The following is a 20,375-nucleotide window of genomic DNA, read 5'->3' on the forward strand; positions in this document are numbered from 1 at the left end:
CTTTCCCCAGGGGTGATCCTGTACATCCTGCTCGTGGGCTACCCACCCTTCTGGGACGAGGACCAGCACAAGCTGTACCAGCAGATCAAGGCTGGGGCCTACGACGTGAGTGCCAGGACCCCCGATCCCTCCCCATCTGGGGGAGGCAGGCTGGCAGAGCCAGGGTGTGGGGTGACACCCCTGTTTTCAGTTGGGGCCCTTTGGAGAATTCTCTCTCCTGTCTGGGGAGGGGGCTTCAGGCTCCCCTGTGCCTGGTTTTCCTTTCTAGTTCCCGTCCCCTGAGTGGGACACGGTCACTCCCGAAGCCAAAAACCTCATCAACCAGATGTTGACCATCAACCCCGCCAAGCGCATCACGGCACACGAGGCACTGAAGCACCCGTGGGTCTGCGTAAGTCGCACCAGCCCCGGACCACCCCCTAGCATGTTGACCTTGGGCCCTCTCCTCGAATCCAGTGGGTTGGTCCTGTGGTCTCCTGAGGGCTGTGTGGCTTGGGACGTGCTGGTGCTTTAAAGGCCTCAGTCCCTGGGAGGACAGGAGCTCCGTGAGAAGAGGAGGCGCCGTCTAGCGTTTGAGGGGATGGAGTGGCAAGGAGGGTGAGGGCCAGGTGGTGGTGGGGACAGGTGGAGTGGACGGCCATGGGAGGTGATGGTCTGGGAGATTCGGCAGGCCGTGGGGACAGGTGGCCTCCGGCTGCACCAGAGCCCCGGGGGTGCCGCTGCCCTGAGCCACTCCCTGACCTCCCCTCTCTTGAGCCCCCCTTGGGGTCAGAGCTGATGCTCCTCGGGGCTCCTGGCAGTAATGCCCGCCCTCGCTCCCTCCCCGCAGCAACGCTCCACTGTGGCCTCCATGATGCACAGGCAGGAGACCGTGGAGTGCCTGAAAAAATTCAACGCTCGGAGGAAGCTCAAGGTGAGACGCTGGCCCCAGTGTGTGGCCAGCGTGCCCTGCCACGCTTACATGCTCACGCACCTGGAGGGGCTGAGGGCCCCACACTGGGGGTGGCTAGAGGGGTCCCAGCAGGCCTGGCAGGGGTCCTAGCCACCCAGGACAGGCTGCTGGTTGGTGCTATCCCAGAGCAGGTGTGCCAGGTGGACTTGGTCCCTTCCACAGCAATGACACCCAAGGTGCCCAGATGTCGGCTGGCCCCTCCTCAGTCCCCCACGCTGCCCGTGAGGTCTTCCTAGGGCTCCCTTGTGGCAGGGGGCTGGGAGGCATGCCCTGTGGTCGGCCATACTGTCTGGGTGGGAGTGAGCTGAGAAACTTCTGACCCGGGGCACTTATGGTCAGGAGAGCAGCCAAGCTCTGCTGCTCAGAGGGGCAGGAGGGAGGGGGCCCTGGGCAAGGAGGCTGTTGGGCACCAGGCCCGTCCTGCCTACAGGCTGCTCTGTGCTGAGGGTGAGTGTTCAGGCCTGACCAGGACCCTGGCTGCTATGCACGCACCTCTCAGGGAGAGGAAGGGCTGTGGGGAGAGGCAGACCCCCAGCCTCAGTGCCCCCAGGGGTCTTGAAGCACTTTAGAAGCTTCGTTTGGGGGATCGTTTAGGGCCCAGGACAGGTCACTGTTAATTCTGCATGAGGTGACTTGTCTGGGTGCAGCTGGTGGGCATGTAGAACTCTTGCCTCTCTAAGAGCCCTTGAGCCCAGGTCCAGGGGTTGTGGGAGGTGGGGGTCTCCGCCTGGCCTCAGCCGTGTATCTCTCTCCAGGGTGCAATCCTCACCACCATGCTGGCCACACGGAATTTCTCAGGTGAGAACAGCCATCTCCAGGAGCAGCAGGCCTGCGGCGGGAAGCCTGGGGAGTGACCCGCCACCAGCCGCCTGCCCCGTCTTCGCCCCCACAGTCCCGTCCTCTGCTGCCGGCCCGGCCCGGCCCAGCCTTCCTCCCTCTGAGACCCTTGGGCCTCAGAGGAGGCCTGGGCTCTGGCCGGGCCCCCCGAGGGCCCGTCCCTGCGTGTTGGGTCTGTGTCTGAGCTGCCTGCCGGCGGGCCGCAGTTCCGTGTGTCTGTCCAGGCGTTGGTCGGCACCTCTGTGGCCTCGTTGTTGTCCTGAATCCTCTGAGCACACGTTCTGTGTTGGGAGAAGGGAGGCGAGAGGAGGCTCCGGACATGCTGGCTGGCGGCCGCCCACTTGGGCACGAAGGGTGGGCAGGGCTGGGGGCGTGCGGCCGCTCCGAGGGCCTGTCGGAGACCCTGAGGCCTCGGGACAGGGCAGGTGGCGGGGACAATGTCCCCCAGGCGGGGCTGCCGCCCCCTCGCTCTCCTGTGGCTTGTCTGTCGCCCGCGGTGCCGGCGCGGGAGCGTCTGTGCTCGTCCTCGTTGTCCGTCTGCGTCGGCACCCGCCCCACCCTGTTGCCTTGCTGTGATCCTGTGCTGCCGGGCCGGGGGGCATGCTGTCACACCAGTACTGATAGGACGTGTCCTGTCGCACGCCCGGCCGGGCACCCGGAAGGCCCCGCTGGGGTTTTCCAAGGAGAAAGGAGGCAAATGCTTTTCCCAATGTCAATCGGTCTCCATCTTGTTTTCACGCTCCTGTGAAAGGGGTTCTGGAACCATCCGTCACCTAAACCTTGACTCTAATCTTCTTCTGCTTCCTTTGTCTCTTCTCTCCCCTCACCTCGCCCGCCCCTCGTCTGTGTCCGCCCCTCCCCTCGTCTCTAACCCGGTGCTAACAGTGGGCAGACAGACCACCGCTCCGGCCACAATGTCCACCGCGGCCTCCGGCACCACCATGGGGCTGGTGGAACAAGGTAGACGTCCCGCCTGTCGGCATGCAGCTCCCCTCGCTGCACGCAGCCGCCAGCAGGGCCTTGAGAGCCACCCCAGAGGCCCCGGGAGCCCCTGCTCCCGCCGTGGACACACGCCCACCGAGCCCCCACCCTGGGCAGGGAGCCAGCACCCATGTCCCAGCAGCCTCGCCTGTTACAGGAGGGGCCAACCAAGGTGACCCCCGAGCCGTGTCACCCTGCGTGCATTTGACTGAATTCTCCGGCCCCGATTCCTGTGTCTGGGGGTCGGGAGACCCCCACTCCACTTCTGCTCCGAGCCCTTTGCTCTCTGAGGCTCACTCCCCACTTGTCTGTCAAGAGCCTGTTTAGAAAGACAGGAAATCTCTTTTCTGGGGCTGCTGCTGGGGGGTTTGAATCCCGAATGGGAACCCTGGGGAGAAGGGCGTGGGCAGAGACTCTGGCCCACGAGAGCCCACTCGCCACCCCATCCACCCCGAACTTGGCCCTTACCTGCCCTCAGGGACATGCACTGTACTCCCGGCCACTCATACTCCGTATGAGGCCAGTGGTCTGTACTGGCCACGTATGTCTGCCCTGTGAGCCCCAAGATGTGGCCCTTGGCCTCCCAGAGGATGACTGAAGGCCTCCTCTTGGTTTCCTTCTATGAGGTCCCTCACCTCATCCCCCAGCCCATGAGGGGAGCGGCAGAGTCTGCCCACCTGCTGCCCCTGTCTGTGAAGGGCAGACCCCCAGGGAGTCACCGACTGTGACCTTGGCCAGACCCCATGAGGCTAGACCCCAAGACCTCCTAAGGGGCCCACGGCCCCAACCCAGGCCGAGGGTGGCATGAGCTTAGGGGGGTGGAGCTGCAGCTGAGGGCCAACCAGGTGCTCCCCAGATGGGGTCGTGTAGCTAGAAGAAGCCCTCTTTTCCTGCCGCTGCCTCAAGTGTCCGCGGGGACAGGGCAGATGCCCAGCTGCTCCCAGGCCTAGGCCCTTTCTTCCCTACATGTCCAGCCTGGCTCTTTCCCCCGACCCTGCAGGATGCACAGGCCAGCCTGCCACCCAGAGGACCCCAAGTGCTGCCTCCTGGGGCGCTCAGGGCAGGGCCATCCTGGGTAGGAGGGTCCACGCTCCTGTTGTGAGCCCAGTGAACAGGTCCAGCAGGCCAGCCTTTCAGGGGCTATCCTGAGTCAGCTTCATTTTCTGGGCCTTTCTGGAGCACCTGGGGGGAGGGAGGGGCAGAGGGGCAGGGAACGGTGAGACTAGGGGCTCCTGGTGAAGACCGAGGGCGGTGAGCGAGGCAGGCGCCTCTGAGCCGCTCTATGCCCGGGGCTCCCACCTGCACTGCCCGCTGCCTGCAAGTGGATGTGGGGCATCAGTGCATGAGGCCGCGAGCATGTGTGGCTCTGCCCTGGGCGCCCAGGGCCTCTGTGTCCTGGGGTGGTCCATGCATGTGGACGGAGCCCAGCATGGCTGTCCGTGAGTGACGAGCTAGGGGATGAGGTAACGGCTGGGCCCTGTGGGCTGAGCCCTCACAACCCTGCTAGGGCAGCCCACTTCAGCCAATGTGCTGGACCCAGCAGACATGGCGGGTGAGGGGGCTCAGCCCCAGGGACATTGCTTCTCTGTGGATGATGGCCTCTGGGGTGACATAGAGCGCTCAGCCAGTGGATGACTGGGTGTCTGTAGACCTCTTGCAGTTCATCAAAGCATCCTGGTTGGTTCCACTTGGCCTTCACCGAGAGGAGACAGCCAGACTGCTGGGGTTCAGCGACGGCGTGGCCTTGAGGACCCAGGGCGGGTTAGGGCGGAGGGCTCTGCTTGTCTCCCCGGGGGTCTAGGATGCCTAGTTGGTTCACCTCAGTTCCTGCCACATAGTAATGAATTTGACTTGAGAAGACACGAAGAAACTCCCTATGCCTTCAACCACTAGAGTAGATGGGAGTTAACAGGATCCTGGTTCATCTCAGCCAGAGATGTGAATTTCTGGGAAATGCGGCGGACAGGAGCTGTGGTCAGGATGGAGGCAGCTGTGTGCCCAGACGCGGAGGTCTGGGGATTCCCAGGGAGGGGCATGTGGGAGTCAGTTCAGAGAACAGGTGTCTGCTCCAGGCTTCCTGGAGCCTGGGCCGTGGTGCGGTCTGTGTCCCCAGAGGGATGGCTTTTAGGGAGCGGAACTGGTACTGTCTTGAATAGCATGGTCTGGAATGTGGGTTCTGACAGAATCAGGGACTGAAGGGGACCCTCCTAAGACCCAGGGCTGTCCCAGGTCTCCATTTGCCTCCACCCAGGCTCTGACCCACAGGCCCCCTTTCCTGCCCAAGAGGAAGCCCAAGGCACAGCTGACTGCACTTCCACCAGGGCCCTGAGCTGGCCCTGGCTTTACTTCTCAGACTGGCACTGGCCTGCGCTGGTTTTGAAGAGCTGGCTGGGAGTGCCGCTGATCACTGCTGTGTGGCACTGGGAGGTGACTCTCCCCAGACTGCCCACCTTAACTTGGGGGCTGGGGGTGAGTTTGCTCACCTGCTCAGCTCTCACGACAAGTGCCTTCAAGATGGAGTGGACACCACTTTCCTCCAGGCCTGTCCGGCCAGCTGGTTTGCCAGCACAGACAGGGTCCCTGGGCTCTGTGACCACAGCATGACTCCCACTTCAGGGGCGGCGGCGCCCTCCTTGCACACTGGAGGTGAGAAGGGAGCAGAGAGGTGAGGTCAGCAGAGGTGGCCTGCTGCCCGGGAGTCAGGCTGTTGGCCCTGGAGGCTCAGGAGTTCCCACATCTGACGGGCTGGGTGGTTCCTCTGTGGTGAGTTACAGGGAGGCAGACGTGGCTGCCACCAGGGGAGGTTTTCCAGTATCCCCCCATTGGAAGTGGGCTGTGGGCCCAGAGGCCTGCAGGGCAGGGCTGCTCCGGCATCAGGGTGTGGTCCTGAGACCAGCCTCACCAAGTGAGACCTCTCTCTTGGGAGGATGAACAGCAGAGCGGCCAGGCTGGGGGGATAAGAAAAGGCCTGGGGTCCCTTCACTCACTGGGATCCTGTGGTAATTCTCATGGGGTGAGGCCTGCCAGATAAGAGTGGGGCCAGGAGTCCAGCTTTTCATTAAACTTTGCCCTGTGAATCCTAGAAGGAAATCAAGGGTATTGGGGGGCTTTGGGGAGGAAGCCTGGGGACTGAAGCTGCGCCCAGTGTAGCGGTTCTCCGATGACCCCACATTGGTGTCCCCATACAAGGCCCAGAGGGCGGCGATGGCCACCTGGACAGGAAAAGGTCATCAGCAGGTGGGGGCCCAGCAGCCGGGGACTGGCCTGGCCACCCTACTGGGGACCTTGATCAGTGGTTCTCAAACTGAAACAGTATCAGGATCCCCCAGAGCAAATGAACGATTAAGCTGACCCCACCCGGGAGGTCTGGGGCTGGCCCAGGCTGTGATGCAGGTGTTACTGGCGGGGAGCGATAACGGCTACATCCCTCTGGGTCTTAGTGCCTGTCTTTCTGATGTACCGTCCAGAATCAGTAGTCTCCGGGGATGTCCCCAGCAGCAAAGTGCCCCCCGTAGACCTGCTGGGGCTCCCCGGTCCCTCTAAGCAGGGCTGGTTAGCCAGAGCTTTCGGAGCCGGCCGTGGGGGCTGTGCCACCTTCTTCCGGGGCAAGGGACCCTGCCCCTGGCATCTGACCCGGGCTGCTTCTCTAACCTGCACCGGCCGTCCTGGGGCACCGCTTGGCGTGAGCGTGGGCAGGGCGGGCGAGGCAGGAGCCGCTGAATCCGGGCTGCAGACTTGTGCTCCCTGCCTGAACCTCCACAAATCTTGTTTTCTCTCTCTCTTCCTTCCTTCCTCATTCCCTCTCTTCCTCTCCTCACCTTTCCTTTTCCATAAGGTAAGCTGACTTCTTCTTTTTTTTTAAGTTCTGTAATTAAAACTAACTGCTGTGGAGGGGGCAGGCGCTGGAGGCTGAGGGCCTGTGGAGGTGTGGCAGGTCACACCTCTCAAGCTGGTGCACAGAGAGGCAGAGTCGCTGAGTGGGCCGTCCTGACCTCTTCGGTGGGGTGGAAGGTTGGGGTGAGATGGGCCGTCTGCTGTGCATCTGAGAGGTGGTGGGACCTTGGGGTGCAGGTGGCCTTTTGGACCCTCCCCCAGGCGTGTCCTCCTGTTGCCCTGACTCAGAGCTCAAGGTCCTTGGTGGATGGCCCCTGTTGGCCCTGTCAGTGCCACCAGAGCAAGGCCAAGAAGTGGCCCAAGGCCGGGGCTAGGAGGGAGAATGAGGCTGCCCCGTGTGTGTGCGTGCTCTGAACCAAGAGGCATGGCCTGGGGCCTGGCCATGGGGGCAGAGCTCCGAATGCTGTCTGCCGAGGGAGGGGGTCTGGGGGGCTGAGAGCAGGCAGGCACCTGGGCTTGGGACAAGTCCCTCCCTATGTGGGTGGCCGGCTAGAGCCCGCTTATCCCTGCCTAAGAACATGGAGAATCACCGGGAGGTGCCCACCACCCCAACCTGTTGCCCTGTCCTGTGTTCTCATCTGGGGCGAGGGCAGTGCCCTGCCCTCCTTTCGTGGGATCCCACGTGCTGCCCGCCTGGAAGTTGAGGTCTCAGGTGGGAGGAGAAGTCTTTTTGTCCTCCAAGGTCATGGGGGAGGGCTGGGTGAAGCCCCTGTCCTGGGGACAAGGGTCCTCAGGCCGCCCTGGCCAGGCTGCCCGCAGGGTGGCCCTGCTCAGCACTGGGCACAAACCTGCTCTGTCCCCAGCAGGCCCCAGGTGGCAGAAGTCACCCTGCCTTGGGACTTGGGGTGGCCCGCTCACTCGATCTTGGGGACCTGGGCTCCTTACAGGCACCCAAGGTTGCCTCACGCCAAGGGGGTGGGCTGCAGTGGGAGCCAGGCCTCTCACTCACCATGTCTGTTTTCTCCAATGCAGCAGCCAAGAGTTTACTCAACAAGAAAGCAGATGGAGTTAAGGTGAGGCACTTGCTTGGCCCAGGGGGCAGTGGTTGGCTCCCTGCCCCAGCCTGCAGCGTGGCCCAGTCCCCAGAGCTCCTCTGGGCCTCCCCCATCTCGAGGAAGGGGTATGAGCCCTCATTCTCTCCCTAATGGCCTCTCTTCCTCTCTCTGCAGCCCCAGACGAATAGCACCAAAAACAGTGCAGCTGCCACCAGCCCCAAGGGGACGCTTCCTCCAGCCGCCTTGGTACTGAACCCCTCTGCCCCCTACTTCCTGGCCATCCTCTCCTGTACCCCGGCTGTGTGGTGGTCACTGTCAGGAGGCCTAGGGTAAAGCCAGGGTCTGGCTCCCAGCCTGTCTCTTGACAGACAACAGCTAGCCTTACTAGCCCCTCTGCCCTGGGATGTGGGGGTAAGGGAAGACCTCAGTTCATGCAGTGCCAGGGAACCCATCAGGTGCAGTAGACAGGCCCCTGCTGACTTGTGGTCAGCAGTGGGAACCATCAGGGGTCCGGTGAGACTGAGACCCAGGGTCCAGGCACCAACCTCAGTTCCTCTGCTCTCAGGAGGCTGGCCAGGAACTCAGCGGGGCTGGCTCTGCAGGGGGTGTGGTACAGGCTGGGGGTGGGGACAGACTGCCAGCCCCTCCCCTGGGTTGTGCAGGCGGGGGGGTAGTGCACTGTCTGGGAGGGCGGGTTTTGGTTTCTCCCTAGGGAGAATGGATGAGCCTGGCTTTAGCTTCAGAGCCCACCCAGTGATCTGGAGGGAGACAGAGACCCCTTGGCTTTCCCTGGTGACAGCCTAGCAGTGGCTGTGGGGTCTAGGGCAGTGGCAGCCATGGTGTTCCCCATGAGTCCATGTGCTACAGGGAGACACGCTTCTATGGCTGTGCTGGCCTGTGGCTGCCTGGAGGGTTCAGGGGTTCCCCTGATGGGGAGGGGTGGGCAGACATGAGATCACAGGGACCCATCAGCTCCAGCCTTCATCTGGAGGGTCCTGTCCAGGGGACGGAGCCGGTGGTGCAGGGGTGTGGCCAGTAGCACGGCCCTCCTGCCCAGGCTGCTGCGTGCCTATGGTGTCTCGTGTAGAGCAGGCAATCCCAGGAGGTTGCGGTTTGCTGGTCCACAGGTCCTGAGTTTGCTGAAAGTACACTTGGCGTCCCCACGGGCCCCAGGCCCTGCTACGGGGAGTGAGCCCTGGACTACCTGTGGGGAGGCTAGATTTGCCAAACGGACATCCACAGCGAGTGCAGGTGTCGGGGGTGGCCTTGGCCCAGGAGGGGAGGGTCCCACACGCCGGCCTTGTAGCCAGCCCCATCTCGGACCCGTCCATCCCATGTGCCGCCCCCACTCCATGACATCTTCAAACCTGTGCCCTGCCCGTGACGGGCAGGAGGTCCGGCAGCAAAGAGAGAGGGCAGAGCGCCCAAGGCAGGGACCCCAGCGTGCGGCTTCTCACCCCCACCCTCAGCCCCAGTCTCTCTATTGGCCTCTCGTCACTGGTGCCCTCGAGGCCCTGGGCTGGTCTGCTCGTTCCATCTGCATCGCCCCAAAGCCCTCTCCAGCTGCTCCGCTCCCTGCTGGCCATCTGCCTCCATCCTGCTCTGCTGCCGCCCGCTCCTCTCCTCTCCCAGGCTCCTGCCTGGGGGCCTCTGCTCTCCTCTTCTCACTGCGCTCTTTCCTTCCTCTGTGCTTCCTTCTTCTGTAGGAGCCTCAAACCACCGTCATTCATAACCCAGTGGACGGGATCAAGGTACTGCGCGTTCCTCGCCACGCTCTCGGGGGCGTCTGCTCAGCCGGGAGGCAGACCCCTGGCCCTGGGGAAGGTCTGGGATGTTGACCCTGGGGAAGCATTTGTGCTGAGACAGGTGTACTGTGACCGGCCCCCCTCGAGGACAGAGCCCCCAAGTCCACGGGCTGCTCCTTTGGGGAAAAGCCCCAGGTGCCGCCCTTGGAGGCACGGTTGTACCAAGTCCCCGGCAGACACGGGAGCCTGGGCTTCCTGCCATCCTGGGCAGGGTCCGCTTCTCAGACCCTCTCTATCCTGCCCTGGAGGGTGGCCAGGCCCAGCCTGGTCAGGAGCAGCCGAAGGCAGGGCCCACTTCAGAGGCTCAGGGTGCCAGAAAGAGCCCGGGTGTCCTTTGCGGCGTGTGGCCAAGGGCTGGGAGTTCCAGGGGAGAAGGGCCAATGGGGGCTGCCCTGTGTGCCCCCCAGTGTGGGGCCAGGAGGAGGGGGACAGCACAGACCCTCCTGCCCTCACCCATTGCTCACCTCTGCCCGCCGTGCCCAGTGCTTCCCGCTGAGCTGACCCCTTCCTTGCTCTTCCTCTGCTCTGGCATCAGCTCCCATCCCATCAGCATTTTCACCCTGTGGCCAGGGAAGGGGCTGGCTTTCTGGGGTGGTGGGAGAGCTGGGTGGGCAGCCCAGCTGCATTTCTAGGACCTCACTACCTTACCCCCACCCAGACTCCCACCTGGGCCTGAGATCCTCAAAGGGTCCCCACACATCCCGGCCACAGACCAGGACAGGGGTGCTGTGGGCCACTGCATCTGGGCTGACCCAGCCTCGAGGTGCTAGGAAGAGCCTGGGCGTCCACGGTGACTCAGGCCAGGGATAGGTGCTCCTGGGACCTGGTGTCTGGGGTGAGGTGGTGGTGGTGGTGTCTGCCCTCCCTGCAAGGGGCCTTGAGGCAACATTCTGTGATGTGGGCCCTGATCTTACAACCTGTAGATGCCCCATTTCTGGCCCAGGGCCCAGAGCAGTGTCTAGTAAGGGGGTTGTGGCGGGGGGAGGTTCCTTGGGAACCCTGTTAAGATGTTCCTTCTGAGAACAAGCAAGCTCTCTGGGAACTCGGTCACAGGTGGAGGGCATCTGGTTTTATATCTGAAGGGCAGCAGGAGGAGGTGCTGGGGCTACCTCTCTGCCCTTCAGGCCACCTGAGAGGTAAAGCCAGGCCTGGCTAGATGGCCCAGGCCTGGGGAGGAGGTATGGTGCTGCCGCACTCTGACCGGGCCGGGTCAAGTTTCCCGAGGACCTGCTGGAAGCTTCCACCCTGTCTGCCAAAGTGGGCGGGCTGTGGATGCTTTCCTGCTTCCCCAGGCGTCTTGGAATTTTAAAGAAAAACCCAAAACAGTTTTTATCTTGTTAAAGAGTGTCTTCTGAGCATGCTAATCTTTCCACTGGGCGTGTCTCATTGGCAGAAGGAGAAGTTGGGGTCCTCAGCTGTTGGGGATGTGAGTGGCCCAGCCTAGAAATGGGTGACCCCTGGGTCTGGCGTGAAGCTCCATTGCTCCCTGTGGGCTTCTGGGGTTGGGGCCTGGGCCCCGTGGGAGCAGAGGCCATGTCCTGACCCACTGCCTCCCCGTGTCTCCCCAGGAGTCATCCGACAGCACCCACACCACCATAGAGGATGAAGACACAAAAGGTATCCAACCTCCCCGCCTGCGGGGCTGGTGGGCAGGCCACTGGCAGGTGGGGAGCTGGGACAGCAAAGGCCTCGTCCTGCGACGAGGGGCTGACTTGCTCAGGCCTATAGCCCCGGCCGAGGCTGGGTGCAGACTGGCACTGGGCGGTCTCGGGCAGAGTATCCAAGCAGAGCCTGGCGGACCTGGGCGCCCTGACCAGTGTGGAATCCACTGCCCTGGACGGGACCGTTCTCTGCATGGGCCCCCAAGTTGCTCCGGGGGCTGTGCACCCAATTTCCATGGTTGAATTTGCTGTTTCTTCTCTCAAAGGTCCTTAAACCTGTGCCTACCCAGCTGGCAGTTGATACATGGATGGGCATCAAGGGGCATTTCCTGGGCTCATTGTTGGGGGGCAGGTTGCAGAGACGTGCGGCCCGTTCCCCACTCAGGGATCCCAGGCCAAGCTGGCTCAGGCTCTGTCTGGCACCAGTGCCCCAGGGTGCTGGGCACTGTATGCTCACCCTGGCGCCCCTCTTCCACCCTCAGCTTTCTCAGCTGCCCCAGGGAGTGGGTCTGGTCTGCATTCTACCTAGGCCAGGTGACTGGCCTCCGCCTGGGGAGCCTGCCCCTCAGCCACACTCTACGTAGATGAGCGCTGGGCTGGAGGTGGCCACTCTGCCAGTTTGGGAGATGCAATGACCCTGTCCTGAGTATCCCCCCCTGCCCTAGAGTGGAAGTGAGCTAGCCCAAGGCTTTGGCCTCTGGATGTAGAGTGAGTGGACATTCGTGTGGTTTCCCCAGACTGTGGGCCCTGAGCCATCGGCATGGAGCTTGGAGGTCACGCAGACCTCCCCCAGGCCCTGTCCTTGCATGTCTGCCCTCGCCCCAACCAGGCGGGGGCCTGAGATGGCCTGAGACTGCAGAAGCCCGGGGGAGAGGGCCAGCCAGCCAGCCTCATGCCAACCCCTTGTCTGGCTGGGAGACGATCGGCAGATGCCTGAGGGACCTCACAGGGCAGGGGCGAGAGGAGTCAGCCTCAGCTAGGCCATCCATCACATGCAGAGAAGCCCCGGTGGGCTCAGGCCTGCCCTCTGCTGGTCCTGGCAGGCACTGTACACAACCCTCCTGCCCCGGGTCCAGCCCTGCGGGTAGTCCTGTGTCTTCCTCACACACCTGCTGTGATCTCACAGCCCTGGGCACACGGGGGTGACGGTACCCCAAGAGCCCTGGACCCCACCGTGTGATTCTCCAGCTTAGCCTCTCATCCTCCTGCACCCCCTTGTCTCTCCTGCGTGTGCTCACCTGCCTGTGTTCACGTCTCGTCTGTCTGCCCAGCCCCCAGGGTCCCTGACATCCTGAGCTCCGTGAGGAGGGGCTCGGGGACCCCAGAAGCCGAGGGCTCCCCGCCCTGCCCGTCTCCGGCTCCCATTAGCCCCTTGCCCACCCCATGTAAGTAGCCGGGCCCTGCTGCTGTGGGGGTCTCCTGGAGGGGCTGGCAGCTCCTCTGAGGGTTCACTCGAGGGCCAAGGGCCAGCCGAGCTCGAGCACCAGCCTGCCCCTCACAGCCCCTCAATGCAGCTCCCCAGCACCTCTGCCCCTCAAGCTGGGCCTTCTCCACTGGCCTGGGGGGTCTCAGGGCCGGGGCTCCTTGGTCCTGAGACACGCCCTGGGGTGGGAGAGAGTGGGAGGCCTGCTTCCTCTCCACCAGCCTGCCCCGCCGCCTCCTCACATGTCTGCTCCTGTCCACCCCAGCCCCCAGGATCTCTGACATCCTGAGCTCCGTGAGGAGGGGCTCGGGGACCCCAGAAGCCGAGGGCCCCCTGCCCACCCCATGTAAGTAGTGCCCCAGGCCTGCTGCCTCTGCTGCCAAGTGGCTCCTGCATCCTGCCATGCACGGCCTCAACTGCCCCTGGACCAGGCTGCCAAGGCCTGGCTAACTGTCCGGCCTGGCTGGGCGTCAGGGGGCGCACGCGCTAACTCCGCAAGGCAGCTCTCCCCCGGCTCCCCCACCCCCACCTCCCACACGGCTCCCTGCACTGCTGTCCAGCCCCAGACCTCACCCCCTGAGGGTCTCCCACACCCAGAGCAGCCATGTACCCTGCCCCTTGGGCCATGGGCCGTGACCTTGTCAGTCACGTTGACTTCATATTGGCCCCGTGCCGGGCATCCAGGCATAAGGAGCTGTTATAGAAATCCTCTCGACCAGAGGCCTGTGGGTTTAAAGGAAGAAGAAAGGGCCCGGCCTCCCTGCAGAACTACTTTTCCAGAGGGGCCGGGTGTTCTGTGCACTCCTCCACTCACCCATCCCGTCTCACCTGGGGGTGCCCACCCGGGCCTGTCCCATGCGGGACTACTCTCCTCTCCCGGGCCAGGCTGCCCTTCTATGGAGGGCACCCTCCGCCCACAGCAGCTTTCCCCACCCCCACCTGGTCAGACAGGTGCAGCTGCCTGAACAGCCCTGAAGCTTCCCCCTCGTCCCCCATGCCCCTCTCTGTCACCCCTGTCCCTCACGTCCCCCTCCACCCCCCACATCCCTTCTCCATCCCTCTCTGTCCCCTCATGACCCCTCCGTACCCCCCCTCCCCACTCTCTCTGGCTTGGCTCATCAGCCCATAGGTTTTCTCTCCTGCGTGTCCCCCGCCTGCCTCGTGTTCACGTCTCGTCTGTTCCACCCCAGCCCCCAGGATCTCTGACATCCTGAACACGGTGAGGAGGGGTTCGGGGACCCCAGAAGCCCAGGGCCCCCCACCCTGCCCGTCTCCGGCTCTCCCAGGCCCCCCACTCACCCCGTGTAAGTAGCACCTTGAGTGGCCCCGCTGGCTGCTCCTGGGGGCTCTCAGGTGTGGAGACCTCCAGCTGCAGTGCGCCACCCCCTGGCTCTGGGAAGGGGTCGGCTCCTGGGGGGGGACCCAGGGAATGCCACACAAAGCTGCCGTTTGGCTAAAGATGCGCACCTGTGGGGAGAGAAGCAGGAGGCGGGTTTCCCTGAACTAGAGCCTCCCTCCCAGGGGCTGTGAGCTGCAGATTTCTTCCGTAGTGGTAGTGAGGATGGGGCGCGGGCTGTCTGGGGTTGGCCCTGGCTGGTGAGTCTAGGGCTGGGGGCGGGCTGGGGGCGGGCGCTGGGCTGGGCTGCCTCCCCGGGCAGGGAGGAGCCACTGCTGCCGTCTGCAGCCCGTCTGCCGGCTGCTCGCCAGTATCGCTTACAGGGATGGATGACATCCCAGGACGGCGGCCACCCCCTCCTCCGGGGAGACACCGGGCTCTCAGAAGCGAGGCTGCTTCGGGGCCAAGGGCCGGGCATGGCTGGGGAGAGGCTGGGTGAGTGCTGGGCTGTGGGGGTGCCGACCCCCGCCGCCCACGCCTGCCAGCCATGCCTGGGGGCCAGGGCGGGGGTAGGTGGATGGGAGGGAGGCCCTGGGAGCAGAGGGGAAGGCCGGGGGTTTGGGGGTTGTGGCCTGAACTCAGGCTCTGCTAGAGGAAGTAGAGATGCGTCTCAGAGGTGAGAGAGCAGAGTCTCGCTGGTGGGCACACAGAGGAACCTGTGCCCGTCCCCAGTTGTGCGTGGTTTTGTTCGAGTTTAGAGGCCTCCATGTCCCAAAATCTGGGACCCTCGTGGCCCCTAGTTTCACAGATAACGAAGCTGAGGGTAGCGGATGTGGAGGGTTGTGTCCAAGGGGTCCTTGCAATATGACCCCGGTCCAAGGCCATGACCCACCTTTGGGGCATGCCGGGCCCAGGTTGGGAGCTCCGAGGACAGGCTGATGGAGTGGGGGAGGGGAGGCACAGCACAGGCTTGCCCCTTTGAGGGTCTGTCCTGAGCCTGACTCTGGAGGTAGGGCCGCAGAAGGGGCTGTGACCAGGATTGAGTGGAGGGGACCTTGGGGCCTGGACTCCCGGGACGTGTGGCCGGGCCAACATGGTGCAGGGGAGGGACAGAGTGCTGGGTGGGGGGCACCGAGGGGAGGGGTGGCCCCTATCAGTGTCCGTCAGAAAGAGGGGTCCTCCTACCTCCTGCCCTTCCACCTGGGGTTCCCAGCAGCCAGCTTCCTTGTGTGTGTGGGTCCTGGGTGAAGGGATGCAGGTCGGGCCAGCCTGGAGAAGGGACTTCTGAGTGGCCATTTCGGGGTGAGTTCTGGCACTCAGTGGGCCAAGTGGGTGAATGCCAGAGTGGAGTGGCCCCCCTTCCCAGTTCTGGGGCCAGGGACTTCCCCCACTGGCACAGAGGCCTGGGTGCAGAGGGCCATCCTTGGGCTGGGTCACGGGCAGCCTCCTTTCCTGTGAGCCAACCCGCCAGCTGTCAGGGGTAAATGGGTTGGTGCCCATTGGCCTGCCCTGAGTTCTCCATAATCGGGGATTATGCACAATCCAGGCTGATCCTGTGCAGCTGCCTCCCTGGTGTGGCTAGGGACATCCTGGCGCCCCTGCAGCTGCTTGGGGTCCACCTGGGGTCACTAGGGTCCTCTTGGACCCTTTGCTAATGTCTGGGCTTCCCTGGCCTGTTAGCTCTCCCCAAGAGAGCCAGAGTGGATAGGGCTTTGATTCAACTCTGGGACTTCTCCCATGCCAGACTCTTGCCCATGCACCTCAACTCTGTTTCTGGAGTTGCCTGGTGGAGGCAGCTTGTCCTTGATAGCCAGCCCTCCCCCTACCCCCGCCAGGAGTCCCTTTGCGTAGTGTGCCACCTGGGGAGGCAGGATTGCTCTGTATAGCAAGGAAGGAGAGGGCAGAGTCCTTCCACAGGTCAGGAACGTCTGGCTCATTCCTGGGCTGTGGCTGGGCTTGTGCAACCTCAGCTTTCCCATCTGCAGAATGGGCATGGGGGCTATTTCCCGAACTTCAGACTTTGCAATGTGTTCTGTGACCTTAGAGCTCTATTTACTTAATACTTTCTTTTTACACCGACTCCATTTTTAATTATGATTTGTTTAAAAATACTATTACCTCATCAAGTGGAAAATTCAGCCCACTTACCATGGTGCAGTAGGGTGATCATAAAATCAGAGTGCTTGGGGAAACAAAACAGAAAAAAAGGTCTCAATTCCAGCTGCAAGGTTATCGGCTGAGGGCTCACATTTGGAGGGGAGACAGCTCACGCTGTCTGTCAAGAGGGGGATTGACAAGTGTCTGGGATGTTGGGATGTGTAGACGTCCCCTTAGCAAGATTAGCAGGATGGCCTGGCGCTGACTCACGGTGGGAGGTGGGCGCTCCTGAGCAGGGGTCTGACGTGGTGCTTCAGGAGGGAGGCAGTGGGGTCCAGGGTGACCGGCCGCCCAGGGCAGGCGTGGGAGGGGCAGGCGCCGGGTGCTGCTGTCAGACAAGCCCAGGGGCCCTGGCCCTTGGGGTGGCATCTGGTGGGGGAGCTGGGCTGCAGTAGGAGATCAGAGACTGAAGCTTGAGGCCACTTCCAGGAAGATGACAGGTGAACTGGGAGTGGGGGTTGATGAGGTCCCAGAGGAGAGAGGGCCCTCAGAACTGGGAAATGCCCGGGCAGAGGGCCGAGAGGTGGGGAGGCTGTGGAGGAAGCCCTGAGAGGGGAGAAGCTGTGTTATGGGGTGGGCCTAGGTGGAAGTGGGTGTGCTGAAGGAGGTATGAAATAGCCAGCAGGTGAGGACAGGGACCACCCACATGTGTCTGTGCTGGGACAGAGCTCTGCGGGTGGACGGGGGCATCAGGGCAGCTGGGCCCCCTTCCTGGAGGCCAGCTTCCAGTGGGGGCCTGGGTTCTGCAGAGACAGCCTGAAGCCCAAACCCTGTTACAGTCCAGACATGGAGTTCTGTAAGGAAAAAACAAATAAACAGAAGCCAGCAGAAACACAGCCAGTGCAGAGAGAGGGTCTCTTCTAGAAGGGGAAGCATGTGCGTGCTGGCAGGTTGGCGTGCACATGCACTACAGACACACACACAAGTACACACCCATGTGTACGAAGGGGCACATGTACGCACATGTGCGTGCACGCACTGGACCCCTCGGGTGTCACAGAGCTCACCCAGCAGCCACTGTCCAGAGCCAGTGCCGCACGACCCAGGCTCCCAGCTCACACATGGGCACGCTCCCGCTCACACGCAGCATCTCCTGCTGTAGGCTCTGTCCCCTTCCCGTCTGAGTGCCTGGGAGAAGGGAACACCCAGACAGCCGAAGGTGCTGATGGGATGGCCTTGGGCATGTGCATCTTTGGGAGCTGGCAACCCGCACTCTGGGAATGTAGGCCGTGGATCAACTCACACGTGTGTGGAGCCCAGCTGCACTGGCAGCTGGACGCTGGAGAGCAACAGACGCCTGTCTTTAGGCTTGGTCAGGTGGGAATGTGCATCCACAGGAGTGGCCCTGCAGAGCGCCTGTGGTCCTCCTTACTGCGGGGAGCAGAGGGACACAACGCCCGTGTGAGGGTGCGCAGATGCGTGGCGGGCATGGCCGTGACCGGGAAAGGGGCTGCGCAGAGAACTGGGGTGCTGCCTTCAGTGCTCTTCTTGGGTCTGGGTTTTGTTGCTGGCGTTTACTGCGTTACGGAATCACCACGTGTGGGTGTGTCTGTGGCTGTGTGCACACGCACATGTGTGTGTTTCCTGTGTGCCTTTGGGTGTCGATGTATCTGCAGAGGCGTGGTTTAGCACCTAACTCAGGATGGTACTTCTTTGGGGAGAGTGAGTGAAGAACAAGATTCCAGGGAACACGGGCACCGTGACTTTATGTGGAAGTTTTTCTCTCTTTGGAAGAAATCTAAAGCAAATATAAAAATTGTCAGATGTGAACCAGCAGGGCGTGGGCTATATTATTCTTTGTGCTTCTTCCATGTGTTTAAAATATGTAGCCTGAAAATAAACGGTAGTCTAAGAGATAAAGGGGGGCCCCCAGGCGAGCATCCCAGGGACTGGGTCAGTCTAGGACCAGAGGTCAAGTGCGCAAGAACCTGGAGAAGGCTGCTAGCCCAGGGCCTCAGGTGGAGGGTGCAGGATGGAAAAGCTATGCCAGAGGACTGGCCTGGGGCCCAGGACCACAAACAGGTGGAGGCAGGAAGAGGCGGGAGGCCAGCCGGCAGTCTGTGGGGCTCCACGGAGAGAAGGCGGTGAGGCCCATGCTCAGCTTTCCACTGGGCTCTGCTTCTTGGCCTTCGCACAGAGGCCTGGCCCTGCAGCCTCCAATCCCCTCCCTGCTTTGTGAGTCAGCCCCTAGTAGACACCTGGCCCCCCCCCACCCGACCCCACAAGAGCTGTTGGGTGCACGGAGGACTAGAGAGCAATGCCTGGGGGGCAGGAGCCAGGAAGGCTGGTCACAGTGTCACAGGGTCATCCCCTGCTGAGGGCCCAGGGCATGTGCCTGGGGGGACTGGGGATGCAGAGTGGTCATGGCAGGCTTTGCTCCCCTGACCTGCATTTTCCAGACCGGTAGTTCACTTTCACTATTCACTTTCATGCTTTGGAGAAGGCAATGGCAACCCACTCCAGTGTTCTTGCCTGGAGAATCCCAGGGACGGGGGAGCCTGGTGGGCTGCCGTCTATGGGGTCGCACAGAGTCGGACACGACTGAAGCGACTTAGCAGCAGCAGCAGCAGCAGTGCTATGGATGCAGTATGTGTCTCATTCGGGGATATTGTATTTAAGACGAACAAGATGGAAGCTCGTTGGACTTGGAAACCGGGAAGCCATGGGTGGCCTTGAAGGGAGCAGTCTGAGCTGGGCAGCCTGGAGATGGGGATGGAGGCGGGGTACTTTGCCTGGACGCTCCTGGGCGGGCACAGGTGGTGTGTGGGTCACTGGGCAGCTGTCTCCCTGCAGCGCGGAAGCAGGAGATCATCAAGATCACGGAGCAGCTCATCGAGGCTGTCAACAATGGTGACTTCGAGGCCTACGCGTGAGTCGGGGCGCCTGGCCTGTCCTGGGGTGGGGGGGGTGGACCTGGAGGGCTTCCCCACAGGGAGGGGGCTGGATGGAAGCACCCGGTTCTGAGGGGCCCCTCCTCACCTGGGTCTGCCCCCTAGGAAAATATGCGACCCAGGCCTGACCTCGTTTGAGCCTGAAGCCCTGGGCAACCTGGTTGAAGGGATGGACTTCCACAGATTCTACTTCGAGAACTGTGAGTGAGGGGCAAGGGGGCGGGTAAGAGGGTGGGTACCCCTGGAAAGCCCACGGACCCCCAGTCAGGGGCCCAGGGAAGCCCTGTCCCCTCTGTGCTCAGGGTCAGCTGGCCACTGCTCCACCCTCTGTGGCAGAAACCCCCAAGCCACAGGGATGAGGGGCGAGGACACATGGGGACAGGGAGGGGGAGCCAGATGGTGCTCTTGGGGGAGGAGGCTGGGCTGGTAGAGGGGCTGGATGGGGGCAGGGACAATGCCAAGCCCCTGCCTGCCCGCAGTGCTCGCCAAGAACAGCAAGCCGATCCACACAACCATCCTGAATCCGCACGTGCACGTCATCGGCGAGGACGCCGCCTGCATTGCCTACATCCGCCTCACGCAGTATATCGACGGGCAGGGCCGGCCCCGCACCAGCCAGTCCGAGGAGACCCGCGTGTGGCATCGCCGAGACGGCAAGTGGCAGAACGTGCACTTCCACTGCTCGGGGGCGCCCGTGGCCCCGCTGCAGTGAAGGTGAGACCCTGGGGGAGGGGACCGCAGCCTGGGGTTGGGGGGGCTGCAGCCTGGGGGAGGCGGTTGGAAAGGGTGGCTGGAAGGGGTGGCCCAGCAGGTTCCTGGGCATAATGCAAGCCTGGTGTTAGGGGAGTGGGGGCGCTGGGTCAGGGCCTCCAGGCCCCTTTCTGGGCAGCCCTGCAGGTGCCCACCTTGCAGCCACCAAACCCGGGTCAGACGGAGAGCTGCCCCCAGAGCTGACCTGCTCGTCCTGGCACCCACTGTTTCAGAGCTGCTGCGGCTGGTTTCACCACGGGACAGACTCGGTGTTTGGAGCCCAGCTGCCCTCGGGCGCACGGCCTGCCTGTCGCATGTTTGTGTCTGCCTCGTTCCTCCCCTGGTGCCTGTGTCTGCAGAAAACCAAGACCAGATGTGATTTCTTTTTAAAAACAAGATGACAACAACAACCACACACACAAAATTGACGTCGATGAAACAGAAAAAAAAAAACTAAACAAGGGAAAAAGCTGTAAAAATCACTGGCATTTGTGGGGCTTCGAACCTTCCGGCCGCACCCCACCCAAGCTCCACGTGTCTGTCCACTCCTGGCCGCCTCCAGGGACTGGCCGGGGGAATGAACTTGTCCACCAGGGCCTGCCGCCCGAGGAACAGTGTTTGCTAGGCGGTGCCCACCCCTCAAGGAGTCTGCATCCTCCCTGCCGTGCATGGCTCCTGGTCAGGCGTGTCAGG

The 20,375-nt window shown here is 62.6% G+C and overlaps 1 protein-coding gene across 10 annotated transcripts in view; it reads left to right on the forward strand.

The window, feature by feature from the left end:
• Positions 1–19,644, forward strand: part of CAMK2B (calcium/calmodulin dependent protein kinase II beta) — an 88,645-nt gene extending 69,001 nt beyond the window's left edge. The window contains exons 9-20 of one of the 10 annotated variants that reach the window (XM_068972868.1): positions 11–105; positions 269–391; positions 830–913; positions 1,708–1,750; positions 2,675–2,749; positions 7,640–7,677; positions 7,834–7,905; positions 9,366–9,410; positions 11,033–11,081; positions 18,835–18,910; positions 19,038–19,132; positions 19,412–19,644. In XM_068972868.1, coding sequence (XP_068828969.1) covers positions 11–105; positions 269–391; positions 830–913; positions 1,708–1,750; positions 2,675–2,749; positions 7,640–7,677; positions 7,834–7,905; positions 9,366–9,410; positions 11,033–11,081; positions 18,835–18,910; positions 19,038–19,132; positions 19,412–19,644 — 1,028 coding nt within the window. Of the gene's footprint in view, positions 1–10; positions 106–268; positions 392–829; positions 914–1,707; positions 1,751–2,674; positions 2,750–7,636; positions 7,678–7,833; positions 7,906–9,365; positions 9,411–11,032; positions 11,082–18,834; positions 18,911–19,037; positions 19,133–19,411 lie in introns of all 10 variants that reach the window. The other 9 variants (XM_068972876.1, XM_068972870.1, XM_068972871.1 and 6 more) reach the window with 9 other exon arrangements.
• The last annotated feature ends 731 nt before the right edge of the window (positions 19,645–20,375 follow it).

Source organism: Capricornis sumatraensis, chromosome 5, assembly GCF_032405125.1.
Source record: "Capricornis sumatraensis isolate serow.1 chromosome 5, serow.2, whole genome shotgun sequence".
Classification (NCBI taxonomy): Eukaryota; Metazoa; Chordata; class Mammalia; order Artiodactyla; family Bovidae; genus Capricornis; species Capricornis sumatraensis.